The sequence below is a fragment of the Diabrotica virgifera genome, chromosome 3, assembly GCF_917563875.1.
Source record: "Diabrotica virgifera virgifera chromosome 3, PGI_DIABVI_V3a".
Taxonomy (NCBI): domain Eukaryota; kingdom Metazoa; phylum Arthropoda; class Insecta; order Coleoptera; family Chrysomelidae; genus Diabrotica; species Diabrotica virgifera.
The window spans coordinates 35003550-35027036 of record NC_065445.1 but is presented as its reverse complement, the minus strand read 5'-3'; the positions used below and the strand labels follow the sequence as shown (position 1 = coordinate 35027036).

The following is a 23487-nucleotide window of genomic DNA, read 5'->3' as shown; positions in this document are numbered from 1 at the left end:
GCTAAATATTATGATTTTTTTGTTAAAATACGTTTGTGTATATTTCAATTAGCAAATAAGCACTATTTAACTTTTTAAGAAAGCATTATATTATAACAAACATTTTCAAACAAGACTATTAAATGTAGTTTTAGATTTCAATTAAAAATAGTAAAATGTGTTCTTTCTTAAATAGTCCGTCTCTAAGTATATTTTGAGTAACATTATATAAATAAATTTTGCAAAAACTCCTGGGTGTTTACCTTTTTTAAACCCTAAATGTTTTTTTAGTTTTAAAGTAAAATACATAATGAGCCACCATGGGAGTTAAGGTTTTTATTTTACGGTTTGCACTACTGTTTGGAGGTAACAAGGCCTTAAGTACCATTTTTATGCCCAAAAAAAGCCAAAAACAATTTTTTTTAACAAAACTTGTTTTTTATTTATTTTTATTAAATTATTAAGGCCTTTAAACGTACATTTTAGAGAAAAAAGGTTGTGAAAAAGTATATTTCACGTTTTATTGAATATCTCCGTTTCAAGTAAATTGGAGTTAAGGCTTTCTTCCTAAGCAGGGCAGTATTTGCGCATGCATGCTTATGAGTATCTGTTTCTCATACGGGTGCGTACGTATGTACCAGTTTGTTGTTCTGAAATGTCAACAGTTGCATACTTTTCAAAATGTTGGCTTTCTATTTGTATTTTGATACAACCAGACAATGTTCTAACTCTGGATTTTTTAATTGTAGCATTTAACTACTTGTAACGCCGACCTGATGATGATCTGAATAGTGTAGAGATCGAAACCGGTCGTCAAAGTATTAAATGATTGTGAGCAAGTCTGTGTTTCTTTACTTCATTTAATATGGACTCACATATGCAAACCATTCAATATTTTCATAACATATTTCTATCTGCTAATTCGGTAATATCCAAACAATCCTACTGGAGGAACAACTAAAATTAATAGAATTTTTCACATTAGGAGAAGTATGTATGTATGTATTAGAATATAGTTATTCGTCTACTATGGGTAACAGGCCTCCAAGTTCTGTAGTACTGCATTATACACATTATGACGATTACATCACAAGATCATTCGCTGAAAAGTATCTTTAATGAGAACTGATTTCCTGCTTCTTATCTATAGACCAGGACTAATCTGTAAAAAAACGTCTATTTTTGGATGTGAGAGATGGCATTCGGATTTTTGCAGATAAAGTTAGGTGACACCTTCAATAATAATAATTGACTTATGCTCCTTCTCAAATATGCCCGGAACATTAATAAAAAAATTAAAATATTTAAAAATTTCGAAAAACATCGATTATTTTCTGCTTTCTTTGCCTATGACTTTATAACGATTCGTTTTGGAACAAAGTCGTAGAGAAATAAAATAAAGATAATTGAATTTTGTATGATATACGACTGGTCAAAAATGTCTTAAGGTATTAGCTTTTCTGCAATATAGCAATAAATACAAAATAAGGGGGCAAAATACGCCTGTTGTTATTCAATGTTTCTTAACCACTTTGGTGGCACTTAGAACCTTAGTAATCCACTAAATCCTTACGAAGGAGAACAGATAGAGGAGGAGCAGGTCGTTCCATTCCACTCTTCTGTTTCTTACCCAGTTATTAATGTTGTCCACCTTGCATCTCCGTCGTATATCTGTACTTCTAGCTCTGTCTCATAGTCTTACCAAATATTTTTCGAAGGGATTTCATCTCAGCCGTTTCGAACAATCTTTTTGTCCTCTCTGTGTCAGATCGTGTTTCTTCCACGTATGTCTTTCATTTCTTCTGGTAAATTATACCTTCCATTTTCTTTTCCGATATTTTTATTTCTCCATATTGTGTCATTCAGGCAACCTGCGTCTCTGATTGCTCTATTCACTTGATCTTCCACTTCTGTTTCGATCTTCCCGTAGCTAGATAGTGTGATGCCTAGATATTTAAACTCCGTCACTTGTTTTATTATCTGACCCTCCAGCTCCAATTTACATCTTATTGGATTTCCTGTTATATCCATACATTTTGTCTTTTTTGGGGAAATTAACATGTTAAATTTTCTGGCAGTTATATTAAATTGGAGCAGCATACGTTGAAAATCCTCTTCACTTTGAGAGATTAGTATTGCATCGTCTGCATAGCAGATTATTTTAAGTTGTTTTTCTCCCATTTGGCATCCTTTTTTAGTTCTTATTGTGTTGTTCTGGTAGATATTTTCGATCGTTTTAATTATTCCTAGAGGTACCTCTCTTGAGTATAACAAATGGATAACGTCCTTTAATTTGATCCTGTCAAAATCTTTCTTAAGGTCCACGAAACATAAATATGCTGGTTTGTTGTATTCCAACGATTTTTCTTGAACTTGCCTAATTATAAATATAGCGTCGGTGCATGATCTTGCCTACATAAAACCCTGTTGTTCTTCTGCTAATGTTATAATTTCATTCAGTTTGTTTGTTATCGCTTTGGTTGTTAATTTTAATGTTGTGTTTAATAAGTTAATTCTCCATGTCCGATTTGTCTCATTTTTTGAAGAAAATATTTGATCTCCATTCTTGTGGTATTCTGTTGATTTTTAGTATTAAGCTCATTATTTATCGTACTAGCGATTAACATGAACTATATACTATTTAATATATTTTCAAAATTAAGAATGAGTGATATACCTGTCAAGTCAACTCCATAAATAGGAAATAAATGGATGATGTCAATGACTATATTTGCATTAAGTATGTATGTTTGTTTCCATATCTGCTCTACTTAATACACTTCTTATACTAAGTCTTAATACTCAACTTTTTCTATGTAAATACGTATTTAAATCATTTCCGTTTTTTTATACAATGAGGTCATTTCATTTTAGACCTTGATGAAATTGGAAAGAGCGATTTGCAGCTAAATGACAAAATACAAACTTTTATACAATTTATTCATCATTTAACAGTTAATACGAAATATATATTTATGAGTAAATAATTTCAATAGCAATCTAGTCACTTTATACATATTAGTCTACTACCAATAATACATATCCATAAATGTTAGTTTAATGTTTTTCATCGCTTAATTGACAAAACCTAGATAGTAAGAAACGATTTTGCAATCTTTTTGCTTTTTTTTTCAACGATACGTGATGTGCAACAATTAGTACATCAACAATGCGTGTGCAACAATTGGTACATCAACAATAACAATGCTTGGCGACAAGAATAGCCAACTCGGCGATTGCAATATTGTTCATTCGTATCTAGATATATATGTAAAAGTTATGCAAATAGTAAACTATTAGTGATAGTCCTCATGCTAGGTGTTGTTTTCGTTATTTTTGTTTGCTTGGTGATGGCTTATTTGTTAATTTTATTCTTCTCTTAAATAGGCTAGGGCATTTAGGAAAAAAAAACGATTTTTAAATACAGCACACCTATCGACTTGCAATTTTTTGCATTGTGTTCAGCCTGACGTCGGGAAAAAAATCTGCAATAGAAAAATGGGTGGAAATGCATAATTGAATTTTAAAGTGCATAAAATCCATCCAAATGTGTCAAAATCAGTATATTAAGATCCAGGTTTTGTTACTCGGGGGGTTTTGGCTCGCTGAAAATGAAAAGGCCACCAGAACCGACCCCCCGCAGCACTTGGTGCGCAGGGTTACCGCTAAGGCACATCATCTGCAGTTTTGAGGGTTTTCTCCACTAAATCGATGTAAACCGATTACTCAGGGGGTTTTTGGGGTTGCTGAACATGAATATGACAGATCTGAATATCTGTCAGACCACCTAGCGCTCAGGGTGACTGCCTTGTACGCCATCTTCTGGAATTTTGAATCTTTCCGACACTAAGGCCCGGTACTTTATGTCTCCGTTAAACCTCGGTTAGTTAACCGGGGTTTAATCGGGACCTCTTTAGGATCTCTTGCGTTGTAATAAATGCAATTATAATTATTATCATACTTATTTATAATTATAATAATAATTGTAATTGCATTTATTATAACTCAAGAGGCCCTAAAGAGGCCTTGATTAAACCCCGATTAACTAACCGTTTAACGGAGACATAAAGTACCGGGCCTAATTGATGCAGAGTACTCGAGGTTGCTGATTACGATTATGACGTAGGCCTCTGTAGTATCTGTCTTTAGTGTCGAAAACCCTCGAAATTCCAGATGACGTGCCTTAGCAGGGATCCTGGGCACCAGGTGCTCCGGAGGTCGGCTCTGATGGCGTATTTATGTTTAGCGATCCCCAAAAAAACACTGAGTAACAAAATGTGGCCCTTAATATACTGATTTTGACATGTTTATGCACTTTTGAATGCATTTTATGCACTTTAAAATGCAAGTATGCATCTCCACCTATTTTTCTGTTGTAGACTTTTTCCAGGCGTCATACCGAATACAATGGAAAAGGTTGGAAGTCTCTAATAGTTCTAAATACCCTGGTCTATTCTCTTTCAACTGTTCAAAGTTTTAAAAAGCATGCCTGTTTTCGATACACTTTTTTTGAAAGATAAAATATATAGGTTTAATCATTTTGAATAATGAATTCTAAGAAGAAATATTTGTAAATTTGGGGATTCTCTGATTGATTACCTTGGAAAACACAAGGTTAGGCACGTATAAGATTTGGGTAACATGTAAATCTATTTCTAAATAATACTGTTTGATTTGAATTTGCTACACCTATTGTAAGCTGAAGAATCTTGAAACTAAAATAAACATTAATGCCGAAATTGATTATAGAGAAAATAATACTTAACCATAATAAATTACGTTAATCAATAATGTTATAATCTTTTTTACGGCTCATTATAAAAGCTGTTTTTTTTTAAATAAAACATCTCTATCTCAATTTTATGTCTTGTTTAATATGAATATGCATGTAGTCATTCTTTCGAGATACGAAAAAGGAAATGGCAGCGAAAATATCTCATTATACTAAAGATTACATACAGCATACAGCTATCTACATTCTTTCTTGTTTCTCTTTCGCTCTCCAAATTTGAGTGCTCAGATTTTCATGTATATCACTAAAGAAACTGAACTAGAAGCGAGAATGAAGATCTTAAAGAATAGACGATCGCCAGGTACGGATGGAATACCGAACGAACTGCTGAAATACGACGGTCAGAAACTCACTAATTGTCTCACAACATTGTTTAACAAAATCTTAGACAGAGCAGAGATACCACAAGATTGGCACACCAGTATCACAATACCGATTTTTAAGAAAGGACAAAGATCATGCCCGCACAACTACAGAGGAATAACTCTTAAATACGACAATGAAGTTATTCACAGGCATACTCTAGGATAAATTGGAATCACAGATAAAGAACATAGAAGAACAGCAAGGATTCAGGAAAGACAGGTCGACACGGACGCAATATTTGTCATGAAACAAGTGAAAGAGAAGTCGATAGAATATAACAAACCTGCATATATTTGCTTCGTAGACCTAACGAAAGCATTTGACAGAGTCAGACTTAGCGATATAATAAAGAAAATTAAGCAAAAAAGGATACCGGCAAACATTGTTGAAGTCACAAAACAAATGAACAATAACAACACGACAAAAATTAAAACAAACGACACCACTACGGCCAACATACCAACACCAGAAGGAATCAGGCAGGGAGACAGTCTCAGTCCATTTCTATTCAATATGCTAATGGATGAAATAATAGAAGATGTGGAATCGCTAAAACTAGGATACAGACTCGGCCACAGTAGAATCAGTATAGTGTGCTATGCGGATGATGCAGCCCTGATTGCAGAGGACGAGGATGACCTACAAAGACAACTTTATCGATTTTATCAAGCATGTCGACGACTCAACATGAACATATCCAGGCAGAAAACAAAATGCATTACCATTGCGAAAGACCCAATTAGATGCAAGCTAGTGGTAGAGGGAAAACCAATAGAACAGCTAAACCAGTTCAAATATCTAGTTGTAGAGTTATCAAGTTATCATGACCCAGCCAGAGACCTAAGAGGACAAATTAACAAGACCGCTGTCTTGTCCGGATATTTGAGAGATGTTGTCTGGAATAACCCATATATGAGAATGGACAGCAAAGTTAGAATTTATATAACTTGCATCAGACCTGTTATGACCTATGGCATTGAATCAAGAGAAGAGACCAATAAAACCAAAAGCATGCTACGAAAACCGAAATGAAGACACTAAGAGCAATAGCAGGGAAGACAAGAAGAGATAGAATACGAAACAACATCATCAGGGAACAATGTGGCGTGCAAGATGTAGTCAGATGGGGCAGGCAAAGACGAAGAGAATGGTTCAGTCATGTAAAAAGAATGGAGGAGCACAGACTACCAAGAATTGCTCTAGAAGGAAAACCAGCAGGCAAGCGTCCACCGGGGAGACAACCAAAAAGTTGAAGAGATAGCTGGCAGTCTACCTCTCAAGAAATACTTCAACGTTGGAATTAACAGATCGACAGATCTACAACAAGTATAAGAAGAAGATTTTCATGTTTTTGGCCCAGATATCTTATTTTCAGGCTTCTCTTATATCGCGTTTCTATCCTGCTTTCCTAGGTTATATTTTTTATTGGATCGGTGGCATTCATACACTCCACATGAGTCATCTGTCTGAGTATGCAAGCTTTATAAGCTTTACTACATTACGCTCTCGGTAAACTTCGTTCAATTGTAGTTAATATCGCACACAATGAAAACTTGATTTTCACTTCTGAATGTCGTTTTTGTAGCATCTAGTGATGCCACAAAAAGGTTCTGGGCCTACAAAGGTTCCTCTCGAGCATTGTTTTGCTGACAAATCGCCTCATTCATTCCCATACACCCCCCTTCATGATTCGGCACCCATATTATAGACATTTTATTATCTTTTGCCGGGTTGTTGAGGAGATCTTTGCATTTCCTCACGTTTTGATTTAGATTCCTCACTTTGCATTTCACGAAATTTGACATGTATGTCCAATTTCCAACCTAAGTTCACTGATTTGCCACTACTGAATTTTTCACTTGGGATCTTATTTTGCAGTTCTCTGGATTGTATTCTACGTTGATATCAATCTTATTAGATCGTCGTTCAGTCATCTAATAACAATAATTTATTGCCTATCTTTGGTTCTAAATGCCTTTTTTATCCAAGTGTAGATATGTCGAAAACATATTATTGACGATATATCCATAAATATTGGATTAAGTCTGGAAATAAATCACTCAGAAATAAAGAATTATACAAAAAAAAACATTCAGAATTTATGAATGGTCATATTTATTCAATGACATAAAATAAGCGTGTAAGAGATGAATAAATATTTACTATGACAAATGATATAGTAGATACAATTTTATCTAAATTCTTAAATATATATTGAACTTTTATCTATAAAAAAAGTTTAATTTATTATATAATAACTTAGATTAAGTGCTCATAATTGTTGTTTAATGAAATTGTTTAGCATTGACAGGCAAAATGTGGATATAATACCCTAACTAAGCGATATATTTTGACACTTTAATGCAAACAGCTATTATGTTATATGCTGTAATCCTGAATTTTAGTAGAATACTCCATTTCCCAAATGATTGGGAAAAGGCTAAAATTGTATACAAGAAAGACGATAAGTCATATTGCCAAAATTATATAAAGCAATAATGTATACAACAGATAAGTAATAAAAAACGTCAAGAGAGAAACGCAATTTTGTTTTATAAACTTGGAAAAAACACTTGTTAATGACAATAGAAATACTCCATTGTCAATCTCTTTACCTTTATCCTTAAGCGAGATCGCCTTCCCTAACTGCATTTCTTCATAACTTTCTATCTTGAGTCATACCAATATCAATCCCTTTTATCCACATGTCAAGTCATCTCCCTCCAAGCCTTCTTGGTCTCCCTACTGCTCCCAGGATCTTGCAAATCATCAATTCTTCGTATTGGATGATTAACGGCTCTTCATAGATCTACCCTAATTCTCCTGCATGCATCTCCATCTACTTCCCATAACTTTATAATACCGATCCTTCTTCTCTTCTGCTAGTTCCATGTGTTGGCTACAATATTCGCTATCGTGACTTCGTAATTTCATCTTTAAATAAACATCCCAAATACTCTGTGTTTCTTACTAAGTTTTCTTTACCTTTTCCCTCAAAAACTTGTTTTCACTGTTCCATTGTTTGTTTTACTCCTTTGGAAAAAAAGGTTAGTCCAAGGTACTTGCTTAATGTAATAGGGAACTTGCAAATTTTTTTTATTACACAATGTTGTTCAGTTTTGTTTAAAAATGAGATTTCCAAAATTTCACGCTTCAAAAACTCATAATAACTTAGAAGTACAAGTTTAAAGTCTTCTGTATTTTAAAATAGTTCAAACGACCCGTGACGTCACAATGTTTAACTTAATGGTTATATTTATAGTTATAGTTATATTTAGGTGTATTATTTTCTTCTTCTGTAGTTTATTGGCTTCCACCTACTTGGATATTTGGCCAGCTCATCTTCGCGGAATAAGGGAAAAATATTTATATTCTAATGACATTTATCGTATGTCATTGTAATAAAATATACCATTTTGTTGAGATTGGAGTTTGATACAGTTTTTGAAGGAAAGGAAAGAAGGTTTACTATGGAAAATAAAAGAAAACATCATAAGTGTTGTAATTTATAACATTTTTTTCTAATTTAAAATTTTATGCGAGTTCCCTATTAAAAGCTTATATGTCAAGATAGATAAAAGCAGTGAGACATTGCTGCCTATTGTATTTCCCAATAATATTGGAAAATAAAATATGACCAAGAACTTTATCTTTATAAAAACACCCAACTTCAATCGAAAAATTATATGTTTTAATAAAAACACATTCACACAATAATTTATTTCAGCTAAAGTTACTAAAAAATCTATATTTGTGTGGTGGTGGATTGTAACTAATTCAGGGAAAAGAAATGAGTAGTAGTCGCTGTATTTCTATTCTCAACCCTTGTCGCCGTCTGTAACTGTCCTACCCTTCCCAGTCCTGCAAGTCTCGTTTTCCCATTGTCTCGTCTACTTTATCCCTCCGCGACCTTCTGGATCTGCCTTCTACTCCGCATGGGACTCTAATCTATTACTTTCGATATCCACCTATTCCGACCTGCTCTTCTGACATGCCCATACCAATTTAGTCTTTTTTCTTGTTTATATTTCAGCACATTCTTAGTTACCTCCATTTGATATTGAAATTTTCAAAAAAAAATATGGGTTTCTCGTCCCTTGTATTTTAAAACCATCTTCTAATGTTAATCTTGAACATTTTTGATGACTGTGGTTTTTGCCGAATTCTTCTTTTTTTACAATGATTTCCGTTCCTCTCTACCTTCTGCCATTCTAGCAGATTATGATAATGGAGCGCCAATGGAGGCAAACAATATGGTCCGTGTACTGTCCAACTGTTGGTTGGCTCACGCAGACCAAGATATACATGTAACATACATCGGGTAATTTTACATTACTTTTTAAAATGTAACTAATACTTTAAATCCAATCACTGTTTGGTTCTGGGCCTATTTGGCAAGTACCACAAAGTTCACTGAAGGTGAACTGAAGTCCGAAAACGTTCTGAACATTAATGTAATCCGTTTAGGTTTCAGAATTTTGATTTTAATTAAAATATAGCTATTACAACAGGAGTTTTTACTGCTTTAAAGTTTTTTAAAATATTATTTCTATTAGCTGCATTGTTAGCTAGTGACCATTTTATTTTATGTAAGTGATATCATTGATTTTACCATATTTCAGCTCATTGGTGTAGTTTAATAATATTAAAAAAAAGTGTATCGAAAACAGTGGTGGGGTGTGTGGTAGCAATACAGGGGTTAGCTAATTGTGTTGTGTGTTGTTGAGCAGCACGAAGGGGGTGTTAACCCTACTGAGTCTATGACCAGGGCCCTCATTAGTGACGACTCTATTGCCCGACAAAGCGCCTTAGGCCCCGTCCAATTGGGGTACGTATCATTTTTCCACTTTTATCGACCTTAAACGAATCACGATCACTTCAGATTTATCGTTAAATACAGACCTGTAACACCATCCTTACTTAAACTTCATTTTACCTTAACAATCCATAAAAAACTGAAAATCATACTAAGACCCCGAACACATGAGAGCGTTAGACGCCGCGTTTGCCTCACAAAATGGTATCGTACACATTCTAGCGCACGTTTAACAGATAAACCACGGCGTTAAGGGCTCATGTGTTCGGTACTTTAGTAACTTAAATCCCGTTTAGTAACTTGTCAGGCTAAGGCTAGACAGGCGATAATTTACGGCGCCATAAGAGCAGTAAGAGCGGTAAATGAAGCGGCAGTAGCTGCAGTAAAAAGCATGGCCAGACGGTGATGTAAATTACGGCGTGTAGCGAGATGTAAATACAGTGTTTTGGTCGTTGTGGTGGCTAGGTAAGCAGCTACTCATTTGAACCAGGTCCATTCATTTTCGACACAACGCCGAAGATGTTGCTGCGCGATAATTTACAGCTCAGTCTTGCAATCCACTACACTCACTGTGGGACCCATTTTCGCGCTTTATTTTACTGCTCTTACGGCACTGTAAATTATCGCTTGTCGGGCCTTAGCCTTATGGCGACAATACTAAGGCTAGCAGTAGTTTTTTACGATAAGGAATTTAGATACCACTATTTGTCAAGTCAAATGTCTCCTTAGATGCATTTCGTTTATATACAAGGATATTATGATGTGTAGTTTTTGATGCTATAGTATTTTTACTACAAAAGCAATAATACGTAGATCAAAATTTTTGACGTAAGACAACTGTCAAATCATTAGAATGTGACTTTTCATTATTGCCATGTTTATTATAAACATGGCAATAATGAAAAGTCACATTCTAATGTTTTGACAGTTCTCTTACGTCAAAAATTTTGACCTACGTAATATCGCTTTTGTAGTAAAAATACATAGAGTTAAATATTAGCATAGAGAGAGTGTCTTTCAGAGCGAAGTGACGACACCATCTTTTTTATTTGGATTAGTGCTGTTTCACTCTTACGCATAGTAAAGCTGCTACAGTTGTCCTCCTCTTCCGTGCCTATATTCACACTGAATGTCATCATAGATTTTCGATACAATGTGTTAGAAAGAGATGCAGCAAACCAGTCCATGAGATCTTGTCGTCAGGAAGCGCGGAAGGTAGGCTCTCTCTATGTTAATATATACCTCTATGTAAAAATACTATATGAAAAAATATGACACATTTGCAAGACATAGGCGTTACAATTAATTTTTAAGAGGTGTAACACTTTCAATAATTTAATATTTATTCATAAAAATTAAATAACTATGGGAAAAAATCGTGAATGCTTGACTACTTTATGGGTTATTCCCTATTTAAAAGTAAGTGGTTGCGAAACTGGAAGAGAGGATAAATTTGGATTTGGAATAAAAATCAGTCTGTTTCTGTCACCAAATCTAAAATGTAGATTTTGAATCCCAAAAACTTGGTTTTCAGGTTTTGTGGATTCAAAATTCTAAAAGGAAATGTATCGGTGTGGAAAAATATCTAAATTCCTTTAAAATTACTGCTAACTTATTACCGTGGCCGAAGTTATGAAAGAATATTAAAAATTCATCATGCCATGTAATATAACTGTAAATATAAAGTGTAACAGATTCGAAAAGTTAATTGAGGTATGGAAAATCTAAAAAGTATATGTTAATTAATTCTGTGTTGTTTCTTGCGCAGATGTACAGATTAAGATTAAAAAAACACTATGAAACAAATGATTTTTTCTTTCAATGTCCAACCAACTGAGACTGTGAGCAATTTGGTATGAAAATAATCATTAAGAAAACCAAAGTGATGTCAATTCGAAAAAACCAAAATGTGTATTGTCGGATGTTGAAAAAGTAACTATTCGTTACAAAGTACTCGTTACTTACGAATACCGAAAGTAACGATTACTATGCAGAGAGGCAAATCGTTACTTTGATTACTTTGATTACTCTGATTACTTCGTACCAATCGTATCAGAGCGAGTAACGACTATTGTATCAACTTTGATTACTCTGATTACTTCGTACCAATCGTATCAGAGCGAGTAACGACTATTGTATCTACTTTGATTACTCTGATTACTTCGTACCAATCGTATTAGAGTGAGTAACGACTATTGTATCTGCTTTGATTACTCTGATTACTTCGTACCAATTGTATTAGAGCGAGTAACCACTATTGTATCTGTTACGGTCAATGATGTAAATTGGACATTGACGTTAATGGCCGGGCATTGTCGTGAATGTCCATTTTCCTTGGTTATTAACGACAATGACCGGCCATTAACGACAATAACCGTAGCTATTGGCCAATGTTGTAAAAACTTAACGTAAAATTAGATTTTTCATCAATAACCGGTCAATAACGACAGTGCCCAGAAGCAAATGGCCAATGTTGATAAATCGATGCCTCAAAAGATAATCGGTGTGAGTCAGTAACTGTTTAAAATGAGATACTAAGATGTGTCTGAACGTAGTTGCAGAAATATAAGTAGTTATTAAAAACAAATAAAACGTCTATATTTATCATAATATGGGTAACATATTCATAAATACAAACAAGGAAATAATAATATTTTTATATACAGTGTGGTGCAAATGAAAGGAATACATTCGTTATTTCGTAAGCCGGTGACTTGAAGAAAAAATTCCGAGACAAGTCGATTTTTATTTTTAAATTATGATATTTTGGCATATATGGCGTACTATAGTGACGTCATCCATGTGGGTGTGATGAGATGACGTAATCGATGATTTTTTAAATAACAATAGGGGTCGTGTGCTACCTCATTTGAAAGGTTATTCAATTCTCTATTCAGTAACATGAACACTTACATAATTAATTATAAGGGGTGACAAAAAAATTTTTAATTAAATTATTTAACAAAAAAAAAAGAATGTATGTAATTTATTTAATTCAAAATACATTTTATTACTGCTGTCTTGAATCAGAAAAAAAAGTTTATTTCACAAATAAACAATGGTTTTTCGCTTAAATTAATGTTTAAACTTCCAAGAGGCAGGTGACTGGCGGGAGCTGGCTTGATCATTGAATTTAATCGATAAGCAATGTTTAATGGTGAAATAAACCTTTTTCTCTATTTTTGGGTAACAGTAAAATGTATTTTGAATTAAATAAATTACAGCCATTCCTCTTTTTTGTCAAATAATTTAATTCAAAAATTTATTTTGGACACACTGTATAAATAACTATGTAAATGTTTATATTACTGAATAGATAATTGAATAACCTTTCAAATGAGCTAGCACACGACCCCTATTTCCATTTAAAAAATCATCGATTACGTCATCACGACCAGATGGATGACGTCACTAGTATGACATATATGTCAAAATATCTTGATTTAAAAATAAAAATCGACCTACTTCGGGATTTTTCCTTAAAGTCGCCGGTTTACGAAATAACGAATTTATTTCTTTTATTTGCACCAACGAAATACGGATGGAATGGCCCCGTCCCATTCAAACAGTGAAGCGAGATTGCGACCAACATACAAGAGAGAGGTCCTAGAGAGAGACAGAGAATACCAGGGAAAATTTGACAGGCAACTCAAAATTTCGTTTCACTGGCGCACCAACGCTACTTGTCTTATTTAAAGATTTGAAACTGTGAATTTTTCGTTTGTTGAAAGCATATAGAAGGCATTAATAAATACTATTTTCACATATTTCATTTCTATATTTAATTTTTGCAGTAATTATATATCTACCTATTTAGGTACTTTTTGACTACTTTTTTTACTAATATTTATATATTAAACTATAATTTCATATGTTATGGGTCAAAAAAGTATTACCGGTTACAATAATTTAATTATATATTTCAGCATAATTGATTTAAAATATATTTACAGCTGCAAATATTGGTATTCTTAGCATTTTGATGCTTTTTACAGTTTTTTGGCTAATTTTTATAGTAGAAATCTTCACATTAATGTCCACATGGCAATTTTTCTGATTTTTTTTTCAATTAACCAGTTTTTTTGGTAGTTCTTCTTTACTTATTTTCTTATTTTGTCGTAACTTCCCAAAGCCCAAGAGAATCTATCCATTCATTGTCATATACGTTCTTCTTATACATACTATTTTTTCTACATTCTTTTTATACGCACTACTGTGTACTCTAAAGTGCATTTAAATCCTGTTTTATTACTTATTTTCATCTACTTCTACTTATTCTTATATTTCCTAGTTGTTTTCTTATATTTATTACCCATTTTCTATAGCTACCAAAAATTTAGTTGTTCCGTCGAACTCTCTGTTCGGATGGTATATGGTATTTTACTTATATGCTAAAGATAAAGACAATTTTAGTATTCTTTCCTTTCATTGAGTTATTTTATTATTCTTCTTCTTCTTTACTTATTCAAAATACTAATTTAAACCGTACTTCTTCTATTTGTGTTGAATTTCAAAAATTTTTGTTCGTAAAGCATGATATTTTACAAGCCTAAATAATCTTAAATCGGGGAAATAAACCTTATATTTTATTAATTTCAACGCGAAAACAATACACAATATACACACATGAAGTAAACAATAGTAAAACTACACATAACCTATCTTTTATTCAAAATATCAACATTGACCGATTAACAGCGGGCATTGTCGACATTGGCCGGGCAATGATAGAAATGTTATCAAGAATTTAAAATTATCATTAATGTCCAGTTTCTATGGACAATAACGTTAATAGCCGGCCATTGTCGACAATGACCAATTCAACGGCCATTGTCGTTATTGGCCGGCCATTAACGTTATTGACCGGATTTACGTCATTGTCCGTAACATATCTACTTTGATTACTCTGATTACTTCGTACCAATCGTATCAGAGCGAGTAACGACTATTGTATCTACATCTACAACCAGTACACTTGATTAGTTTCTATACTGACCGGAAAAATGTGGAAATGATAATGTTTTTACAGTTGTTATATCTGTGATAATGTTATATCGGAATACATATACAAAATACCTACCTACTGAGAAACACGATTTTTGATATGATTACCGGTACTCAAATACAAAAGTAACAAAACTAATACTGTAAATGATTACTTGTTATATCGGAATACCTATACAAAATACCTACCTACTGAGGAATACGATTTTCGATATGATTACCGGTACTCAAATACAAAAGTATCAAAAGTAATCATAGTAATCAAAGTAACGAATACTGTAAATGATTACTTTTTAAAAAAGTAACGATTTGTAACGAATACTCGAAAGTAACTATAATCAACATCACTATCCGACAATGGACAGGGCTAAAATTTGAACAGCTAATAAGAACAGCTGAAAACAAATAGTAATTTGCAATTGTAGTAGACAACCTCAATTGAGGAGAGGACACTTAAGAAGAAAAAGAACTGTCTACGATGAAAATAGTAACATGTTTTCCTATATTCGCGTTAGTTAAAATTTACAAAAAATTGATGCAGTTGAGCTATCCTGTCAGTTTCAATTTTTCTGATTTCCCCCCTTATTTTCTCTTATATTTACAAACTTCTTACGTTGTATAGAGCCTTTAATATGATTTATTTAAATGTGTGAAGTCCATTACTCAATGTAACGTGACATTTAGATAACGGATGGATATGGTACATTACAAATGGCGTAATACGACATGACTAGGAACCTCATAAATTTTTTTACAATCAGTTTTTTTTTTTAGTCACGAGAATGTTTATTCCTGTTTTATTGATTATTTATACGAGCAATAAAAACATAATGACTTCTGACTTTTCCATGCCTCATTTGCGAATCTTACTACACATTTTGCTTGAATTTTGATAATAATTCTTGTTTAAAGAAAATTTTTATTACAAATATGTTCTTGACACGTAATTTTCAACAGAGGGCGCTCAGTATTTTTGTATATAAACATATATAAATATATTTGCTTCTATATAAATGTGAACAATGCTATTGCCAAAATATACACCTCAACCTTGTGTGATCGAGAAATATATCCTCGACTTTTGGGCAAAAAATCATTGGTAGCTGCTGTGAAGTTATAAGATACTGTTTAGTTATATGCCACAACCTTGTTTTAAGGAACCTTTAAAATTGCTTATATACAGTGGAACCCCGATAAGTCGGCCTCCGATAACCCGGAACTCCGGCTAACTCGGACCGATTTTCATCATAAAAAACAAACATTTTTTCGGTTTGACTGAGATTTTTATCATGAAATGAACAAAACTGTATACAAGGGTACGTAATTTAGATGTACTGTGCAAATGTATTTCATGTTTTTGCAATTATAATGGAGTTTATCTCAAGTTTCCAACAGAGGCTTTATCAAAACTATTTGTCCAATAAGAAGCAATCACTGTCTGATTCCAGTCTACAAAAGAGAAATAGAACTTGTAGGTAGATAACGATGAATGTTTATGTGGAGAGCTAGCTGATCTACAACATATGCTCTTAGAATGTCCTTTACATTTTATTGAAATATCAAATTTCTATACCAATCTAGTTCAAGTTAATGTACAATTTCCTTTTAATCCCTTTTACAATCAAACAATCTAAATGTTTATAAAATTTTATACAACTATGTTAATTGTTTAAAATTAAAGCTCTGATAAAAATATATATAAAAAAATAATAAAATAAAATAAAAAGTTACTAAGAAGATCTGAACCTCCGAGGTGTTGAATCGAGTTTAGGTCTTAGCGTAGTAAAAAAAATACAAAAAATACATAAAAAACAAAAGAAAAAAAAAACTAAATAAAAAAAATTAATAAATAAAAAATATAATTAAAAAATATAATACAAAAAAAAATAATAAAAAATAGTTCAGAGAAATAAGGAAAAAAATAGCCTGTTGGTGACACAACCCCCTCCAGGCCGAAACCAAATTTTTTGAGTAATATGGACATCTATAATAATAACCTATATATTTCCTGCAGCCGATTTTGATGATATACATAGTTATAAACAAATGAAGATCAAAAAACGGTAAATTTTCGCTTTTTTCGTCTATTACTAAGAAAATAGGCATTTTAAACAAATTTGAGAGTAAGAAGCTCATAAACGGTATAAAAACTTCAATATGGCGTTTGCTTAATATGTCTATCCTTATTGGTTGCTTAGAAAATTGCAAAATAAATCATAAATTTTGAGTTTTTATAAATATTTATAACTTATGTAAAAATTAACTTAGAAGCTTATTACATGGAATGCTGAGACTTATGGTGCTTAATTCATACCCTGAATTTCAAAGAAATTGGTCAAATAGTTGAAAAGTTATTTAATTTGTTTTTCCCAAATTTATTTTTTTTGCAACACTGTAAGTCAGAAAATGATGAAGCTACAGTAATACTTTGGATAGTTTATGGAAGAAGGAAATTTACAGTATTAATTTAATTAAAAAAAATTACAAAAAATAATTATAAATGTTGCAAAATTATTTTGAAAAACCATGTGAATTAAATAAATGGGGGGGCTAACTTTGTCCCTAATTGTCCTAGGACAGTTGTTTTTCTTTCTAAATGTGTATAAAAATTCAGTCTTTCTAAATATGAAAAAATAATTTTTCTACAGGTAACGGTTAAAAAGTTATTCTAATTGTTTATAAGTAAGCAAAAAATCGACATGTTTTAAAAAAATAATTTTACACTGTTATAATTATTTTTTATCATTTATTTTTAATAATGGTAATAGTATAAATATTCTTCTTTCATAAACTGTCCGAAGTATGATTGTAGCCTCATAATTTTCTGACTTTTAGTGTTGCAAAAAAAAATTAATTTGGGATAAACAAATTAAATAACTTTTAAACTATTTGACCAATTGCTTTGAAATTTAAAATATAATTTAAGTACAAGAAGTATCAGAATTCCGTGTAATAAGAAGGTTCTAAGTTAATTTCTACATAAGTTATGAATATTTTTAAAAACTCAAAATTTATGATTTATTTTGCAATTTTCTAAGCAACAAATAAGGATTGACATATTCAGCGAACGCCATATTGAAGTTTTTTATACGATTTATGAGTTTCTTACCCTCAAATTTGTTTAAAGTGCTTAACTTTTTGGTAATAGACGAAAAAAGCGAAAATTTAGCGTTTTTTGATCTTCATTTGTTTATAACTATGTATATCATCAAAATCGGCTGCAGGGAACATATAGGTTAATAATATAGATGTCCATACTACTCAAAAAATTTGGTTTCGGACTGGAGGGGGATGTGTCACGAGAAAAATCTTATTTCTCTGGACTAAAAAACAGAGTAAAAACTTAGTAGTAGTGATAGTTTTAAATTTAGATACTAAGCATATATTTTGTAAAAGAGAGAACTGAAAACACATTGACTGGCCAGTTGGTTGCTTAAACCAGTGCCAATAAAACACAAACACACACACATCTGTAAGTATACCATATTTTATTAATTTTTATCATAATCTCCGACTAACTCGGATTTTCGATAACCCGGATCGGCCGCGGTCCCGATTAATCCGACTCATCGAGGTTCCACTGTATATCATATATCCCTACCTGCGGTTGAAAATTCAAAATATATCCATATAAAATAAAAAAGTTACAATTTTTCCAATTGTTTAAAAGATATTATGGGACTATAAGAGGTTTAAGATTATTGTACATCCACATTTTAAGTCCACTGCAGGGATAAGCCTCCACCATCCTATAAAGGATGCTACCCATACCCATCCATGTGCAATTCTTCTTAATACGTCACATGTTTGGTTATCCTCTTGTCAAAGTTCAAATTATCAGAATGGCGCCTCTGGTAATATTATATTCCGAATCTCGCTGGCATAAACTCAAATTCCTCTAATAATACAGTTTTAAGATTATACTGATGATTAGTTTTCTTTTATTGATCACACGTTCATTACATGTTTACATAGACAGTCTTAATGCGTTTACTTTCATTTTCTTTTGGTGAATCGATGTTTGAAAATTTCGTAGACAGCCCTGTAGAATCTTTGAAGCGATTCTGGATCAATATCCTATGCTAGTATTGCGGTATCACCAGCAAAAATTCCTAAGACTGAATCTCTGTTTGTTAGTAGATCTGTAGTGAATAGTTCATAAAGAAGTGGTCCAAGGATACTTGACACACCAGCTTTTATATCGAAGTTTTTTTTATCTTGTTTCATTGATTCGTACTCTACAGCAGTGATTCCCAACCGGGGGGCGATTTAAGATTTTCAGGGGGCGATAGAGCGAAGGGAGCGATATGGGGGGTGATAGAGAAAAGGGGGCGATTAGCATCCGGGAAACAAGAAATGAGTAATTGAGGAAAAAATACAATGCTTTCGATGGAATATCCATAGGATAATAAAAAGTAAATATGTATACCTATGCAGGCAATAGGTAATAACACAAACATCTCGACTAGTAACAGGGCTATGAATCATCGTATAATTTAATTCAGTGGCGGCTCGTGACCTCAGTATGCGGGTAGGCTACACATATACTTCGGGTAGGCGACAAAAAATATCCTACAGTTTGTAATACATTTTGAGCCGACTTGCAATACTAAATGTAATCTATGAGCGCAACAATGTGTAAAAATTGCTTTTGGAGCATCTACTTTAATTTTTGATTGTAATCCGTTTAAAGAGCCAGCCATTACACTTGCACCATCGTAAAATTGAGCAATTTATTTATTTTTGTAATCATATGGCTCAAGCACGTTTGAAATTAAACTATATAGAGCGTCTGCAGATCTATTATCGCTAACATCAAAAAACTCTAAAAATCTTTCTGTTACCTGACCAACTTTGTTAACAAAACGGATTGTTAAAGTACACTGTGATTTTTCGGTTATATCAGTAGTATCGTCAGCTAGTATAGAAAAAAATTGACTTTCATTAATTTCTGTTGAAATTTCATTTTTTACGTAATCGGCAAGACAATCTTTTAAATCATTTTGTATTGTTTTTGACAAACCCGTGAACACCCCTTCTATTTTTTAACATGATCCTGGATTTCCTGATCGCGTTTAACTACTAAATTAAAAATTTCTTTAAAATTACCCATGTTTGAAGAATTTTGGCTCTCATCACGACCGCGAAATGTAAGTTCTTGTTTTGCTAAAAGAATTGTAACATCAATTTCTTCAACTTCTTCATTATATATCTTATTAGATAGAGAAATATGTCCAGCGAAAGCACTGTCAGTAGTTTGTTTATTTTTTTCTAACCGTTTTAAATCTAAGCAATTGTTTAAATGTTCTTTCGAAGATTCATGTTTTTTTACACTAGCTGATAAATTTTTCAAATCTGAATATCCCTGACTCACTCAAACATTTTGCTTCAAATTTGAGAGCAACAGACAAGGCCAACAGAAAAGTGAATTTTTAAAATAACTTCCGCTTAGCCCTTTATGATTTTCATACCATATTGTTTTAAACGATCTCGAAAATGGTTGATTGTCTTTTGTCTTATCTGTGGATAAAATTGTTAAATTTTGTAAAGGCCGGCCCATTGAAATAATTACTACTCTTTCTTGATTTTGGCGCCTTGAAAAAGGCGTCTCGATCAAACTGCATATTACATCGTTTAAAATATTCTTATTCGATGACTAAAGTTTTTCCACCAATAAAACTAACACACCTACGTTTCAACAACGTCAAATATTACTTATTTTATTTATGTATCAAATAATAATTTACTATTCGAATAAATTGATAAGTTAACAATTAATTAACCTCGCTTTAAATTTTTAATTATCTATATAATCTAATAACACATTATTCAGTTTTCATAAACAAATTTAAATTGTCCTACCTAGTTTTATTCAATACTTAACCTACTAATAACAGCCAAAATCAAAAAACAATTATTTTAAAACAGTTTCACAAGACACAAGAGAAGCAACTGATAAAATTTTGTAGGTCCGGCTATAAGACTCTGTGCCTATCCGCCCGTTCAAAATCGTAGAATTCGGTCGCTACGAGCAGACCTGCAGCAGGCCTGCTCGCGTAAACAGAGAGAGATAGCACGTCAATTCGGTGTTGGCGTCGTTCTATTTCAGGCTACGTTCCCGAGTGCCTGACCAAGGAGAATATAGAATCTATACAGTACTACTGATACTACAAGGAGCGTACAATAATTATAACTACGGAGAAAATTTTTTGGATATTTTTAAAAATAATGTGGATAATTTTTGCTATTTTATTGTAGATATTGTGTCAAAATTTATAAATTACAATTTTGAAATAAGTAATTTATATTAATAATTTATATTATTGTACTACATTTGAAGAGGGTAGGCGGCGCCTACCTTGCCTACCCCGACGGGCCGCCCCTGATTTAATTCTGTAGGTAAGTAATACATTATAATAAGTTCTGTATTTTCCTTTGATCGAGCTTTCGTATTGTGCGAAAATCCGCACAAAAGAGAAAGATAGAAGTGGGATAAGAATGATGAGAGTAGGTACCGACATTGCCGATCTGACTCGAACAAAAAGTGAACGACCGAAGTTGTGTTCGTCTTGTCATAGATGCGGTAAATAAAATTAAAGCGAAACCAAAGAATGATCAAAGATTTCGTACACTCTGTTAAGAAAATGATGAGATATTTAATACATTGCTACTACATACGGAAGTCCGCTGGCTTTCTAAAGGTAGGTACTTGCTTACGACGGTTCTTCAGTCTCATGAATACTGTTATTGAATTTATCGAATGACATCGCTTACTTATCAGATCTTTTAAAAATTAAATGAGAAGAACCTGCAACTACAAGGGAACATGAATATGGCCAAAGCGAAGAAAGTAATCGGAGCATTCATTGACAAGCTATCTATTTTTGAAGAAAATATACAGAGAAGAGATGTGACCAAATTCCCCAACTTGAAATCTTCTTGTGGTGATTTTGGGAATTTTCAAACATATTGCGTCCATCTTCAAACATTGAAAGAAGATCTACAGTCCCGATTCCAATATTTGACTAGACTGTTATCAACTAGTAAATTTCTACGCCATGTCCTTCTGAAAGTCTGTTTCAGGAGTGTGGGTGTGAAAGATTTTGGCCGCGGATAAAAGAAGTGTATCCAATCTTGTGGAATGCAATCAAATTACTATTACATATTAGCATTCCCCACAACATATCTAGTCGAGAAAGGTTTTAGTTCTGTATGTATATTGAAAAACAAACAAAGAAATAGGCTCGACATAATAGAACGAGGGGATTTGAGGTTGCTATTAACCAACGTTGAGCCAGATATAAAGAAATTATGTGAGGGACACCAAGCCCAAGGAAGTCATTATAGATTATTACTAACCAAATGTAAAAATAAATAAATGTTGTACTGATTAATTATTTGTTTCAATTTAATTGGGGGAGGATGGGCGATTATAGTATTCACAACTGGTGAAACCTGTCTCAGGGGGCGATCTTGGGAAAAAAGTTGGAAACCACTGCTCTACAGTACGAATTATTTAATAGCAATGCAGGCTTTTAGTATTTATAAAATATAAGAGATTGGCAGATATTTTTACTTTGAAAAACAGATCTGGATCTGTTCTTGCTAATATACACTCCTGGCCAAAAAAATCGGGACACCTTAAAAATAGGTCATTTTTGATGTCTCGAATCCCCTAAACCTGTTGTCCGATTTTAGTGATGTTTTAATATGTTATAGCCTTATTCTCTAAGAATATCGATGTAGTAATAGTGTTGCTGAACAGGTAAATGTCATTGTATACCGGGTGTAACAATAATACTGTGTTTTTCCTAAAAGTTCGTAACACCCTGTGGAATATTCTAGCATTTAAAAAATATTGAAATTAAAACTCAATTGTAGCCTTAGCCTTTCTTAACATTCTGCTTTTTGACTTATTCACTTATGTTGGATAATGAAAAAGTGTACTTTGAGAACTAGCCATGTTCTTCATCAATACAGGGTGTTTCTAAATAAGTGCGACAAACTGTCAGGGGTAATTCTGCATGAAAAAATAATGGCCGTTTGATTTATAAACATATGTCTGCAAATGTTTCGTTTCCGAGATACAGGATGTTGAATTTTTTCTTACACACTGCGATTTATTTATTTCTCTAAAACCGGTTGAAATGTGCAAATGAAATTTGGTGGGGTTGTAAGAGGTGGTTATTGAGCATTTTTTGACATACAATTATGTATTTTATATTCACCATTGGCGTGCATACGGGTCATATTACCTGTATGCACGCCAATGGTGAATATAAAATTTTTAGTTGTATGTCAAAAAATGTGAAATAACTACCTCTTCAGTTTGTAAGAATAAATTCTACATCCCGTATCTCGGAAACGAAGCATTTGCGGATATATGTTTATAAAGCAAACTGTCATTATTTTTTCATGCAGAATTAATCCTTAAAGTTTGTCGCACTTATTTAGAAACATCCTGTATTGATGAAGAACATGGCTAGTTGTTAAAGTACCTAACTTTTTTATTATCCAACATAAGTGAATG

The 23487-nt window shown here is 32.7% G+C and overlaps 1 protein-coding gene across 5 annotated transcripts in view; it reads left to right on the top strand.

Moving 5' to 3' along the window:
* LOC114344906 (V-type proton ATPase 116 kDa subunit a 1) overlaps positions 1-23487 on the top strand; it is a 157981-nt gene that overhangs the window by 91515 nt on the left and 42979 nt on the right. For 2 of the 5 annotated variants that reach the window (XM_050646423.1, XM_050646420.1), the window contains exon 4: positions 9868-9965. The exons of the other annotated variants lie outside the window; for them this stretch is intronic. In XM_050646423.1, coding sequence (XP_050502380.1) covers positions 9868-9965 — 98 coding nt within the window. The remainder of the gene's footprint in view (positions 1-9867; positions 9966-23487) is intronic. 5 annotated transcript variants of the gene reach the window in all.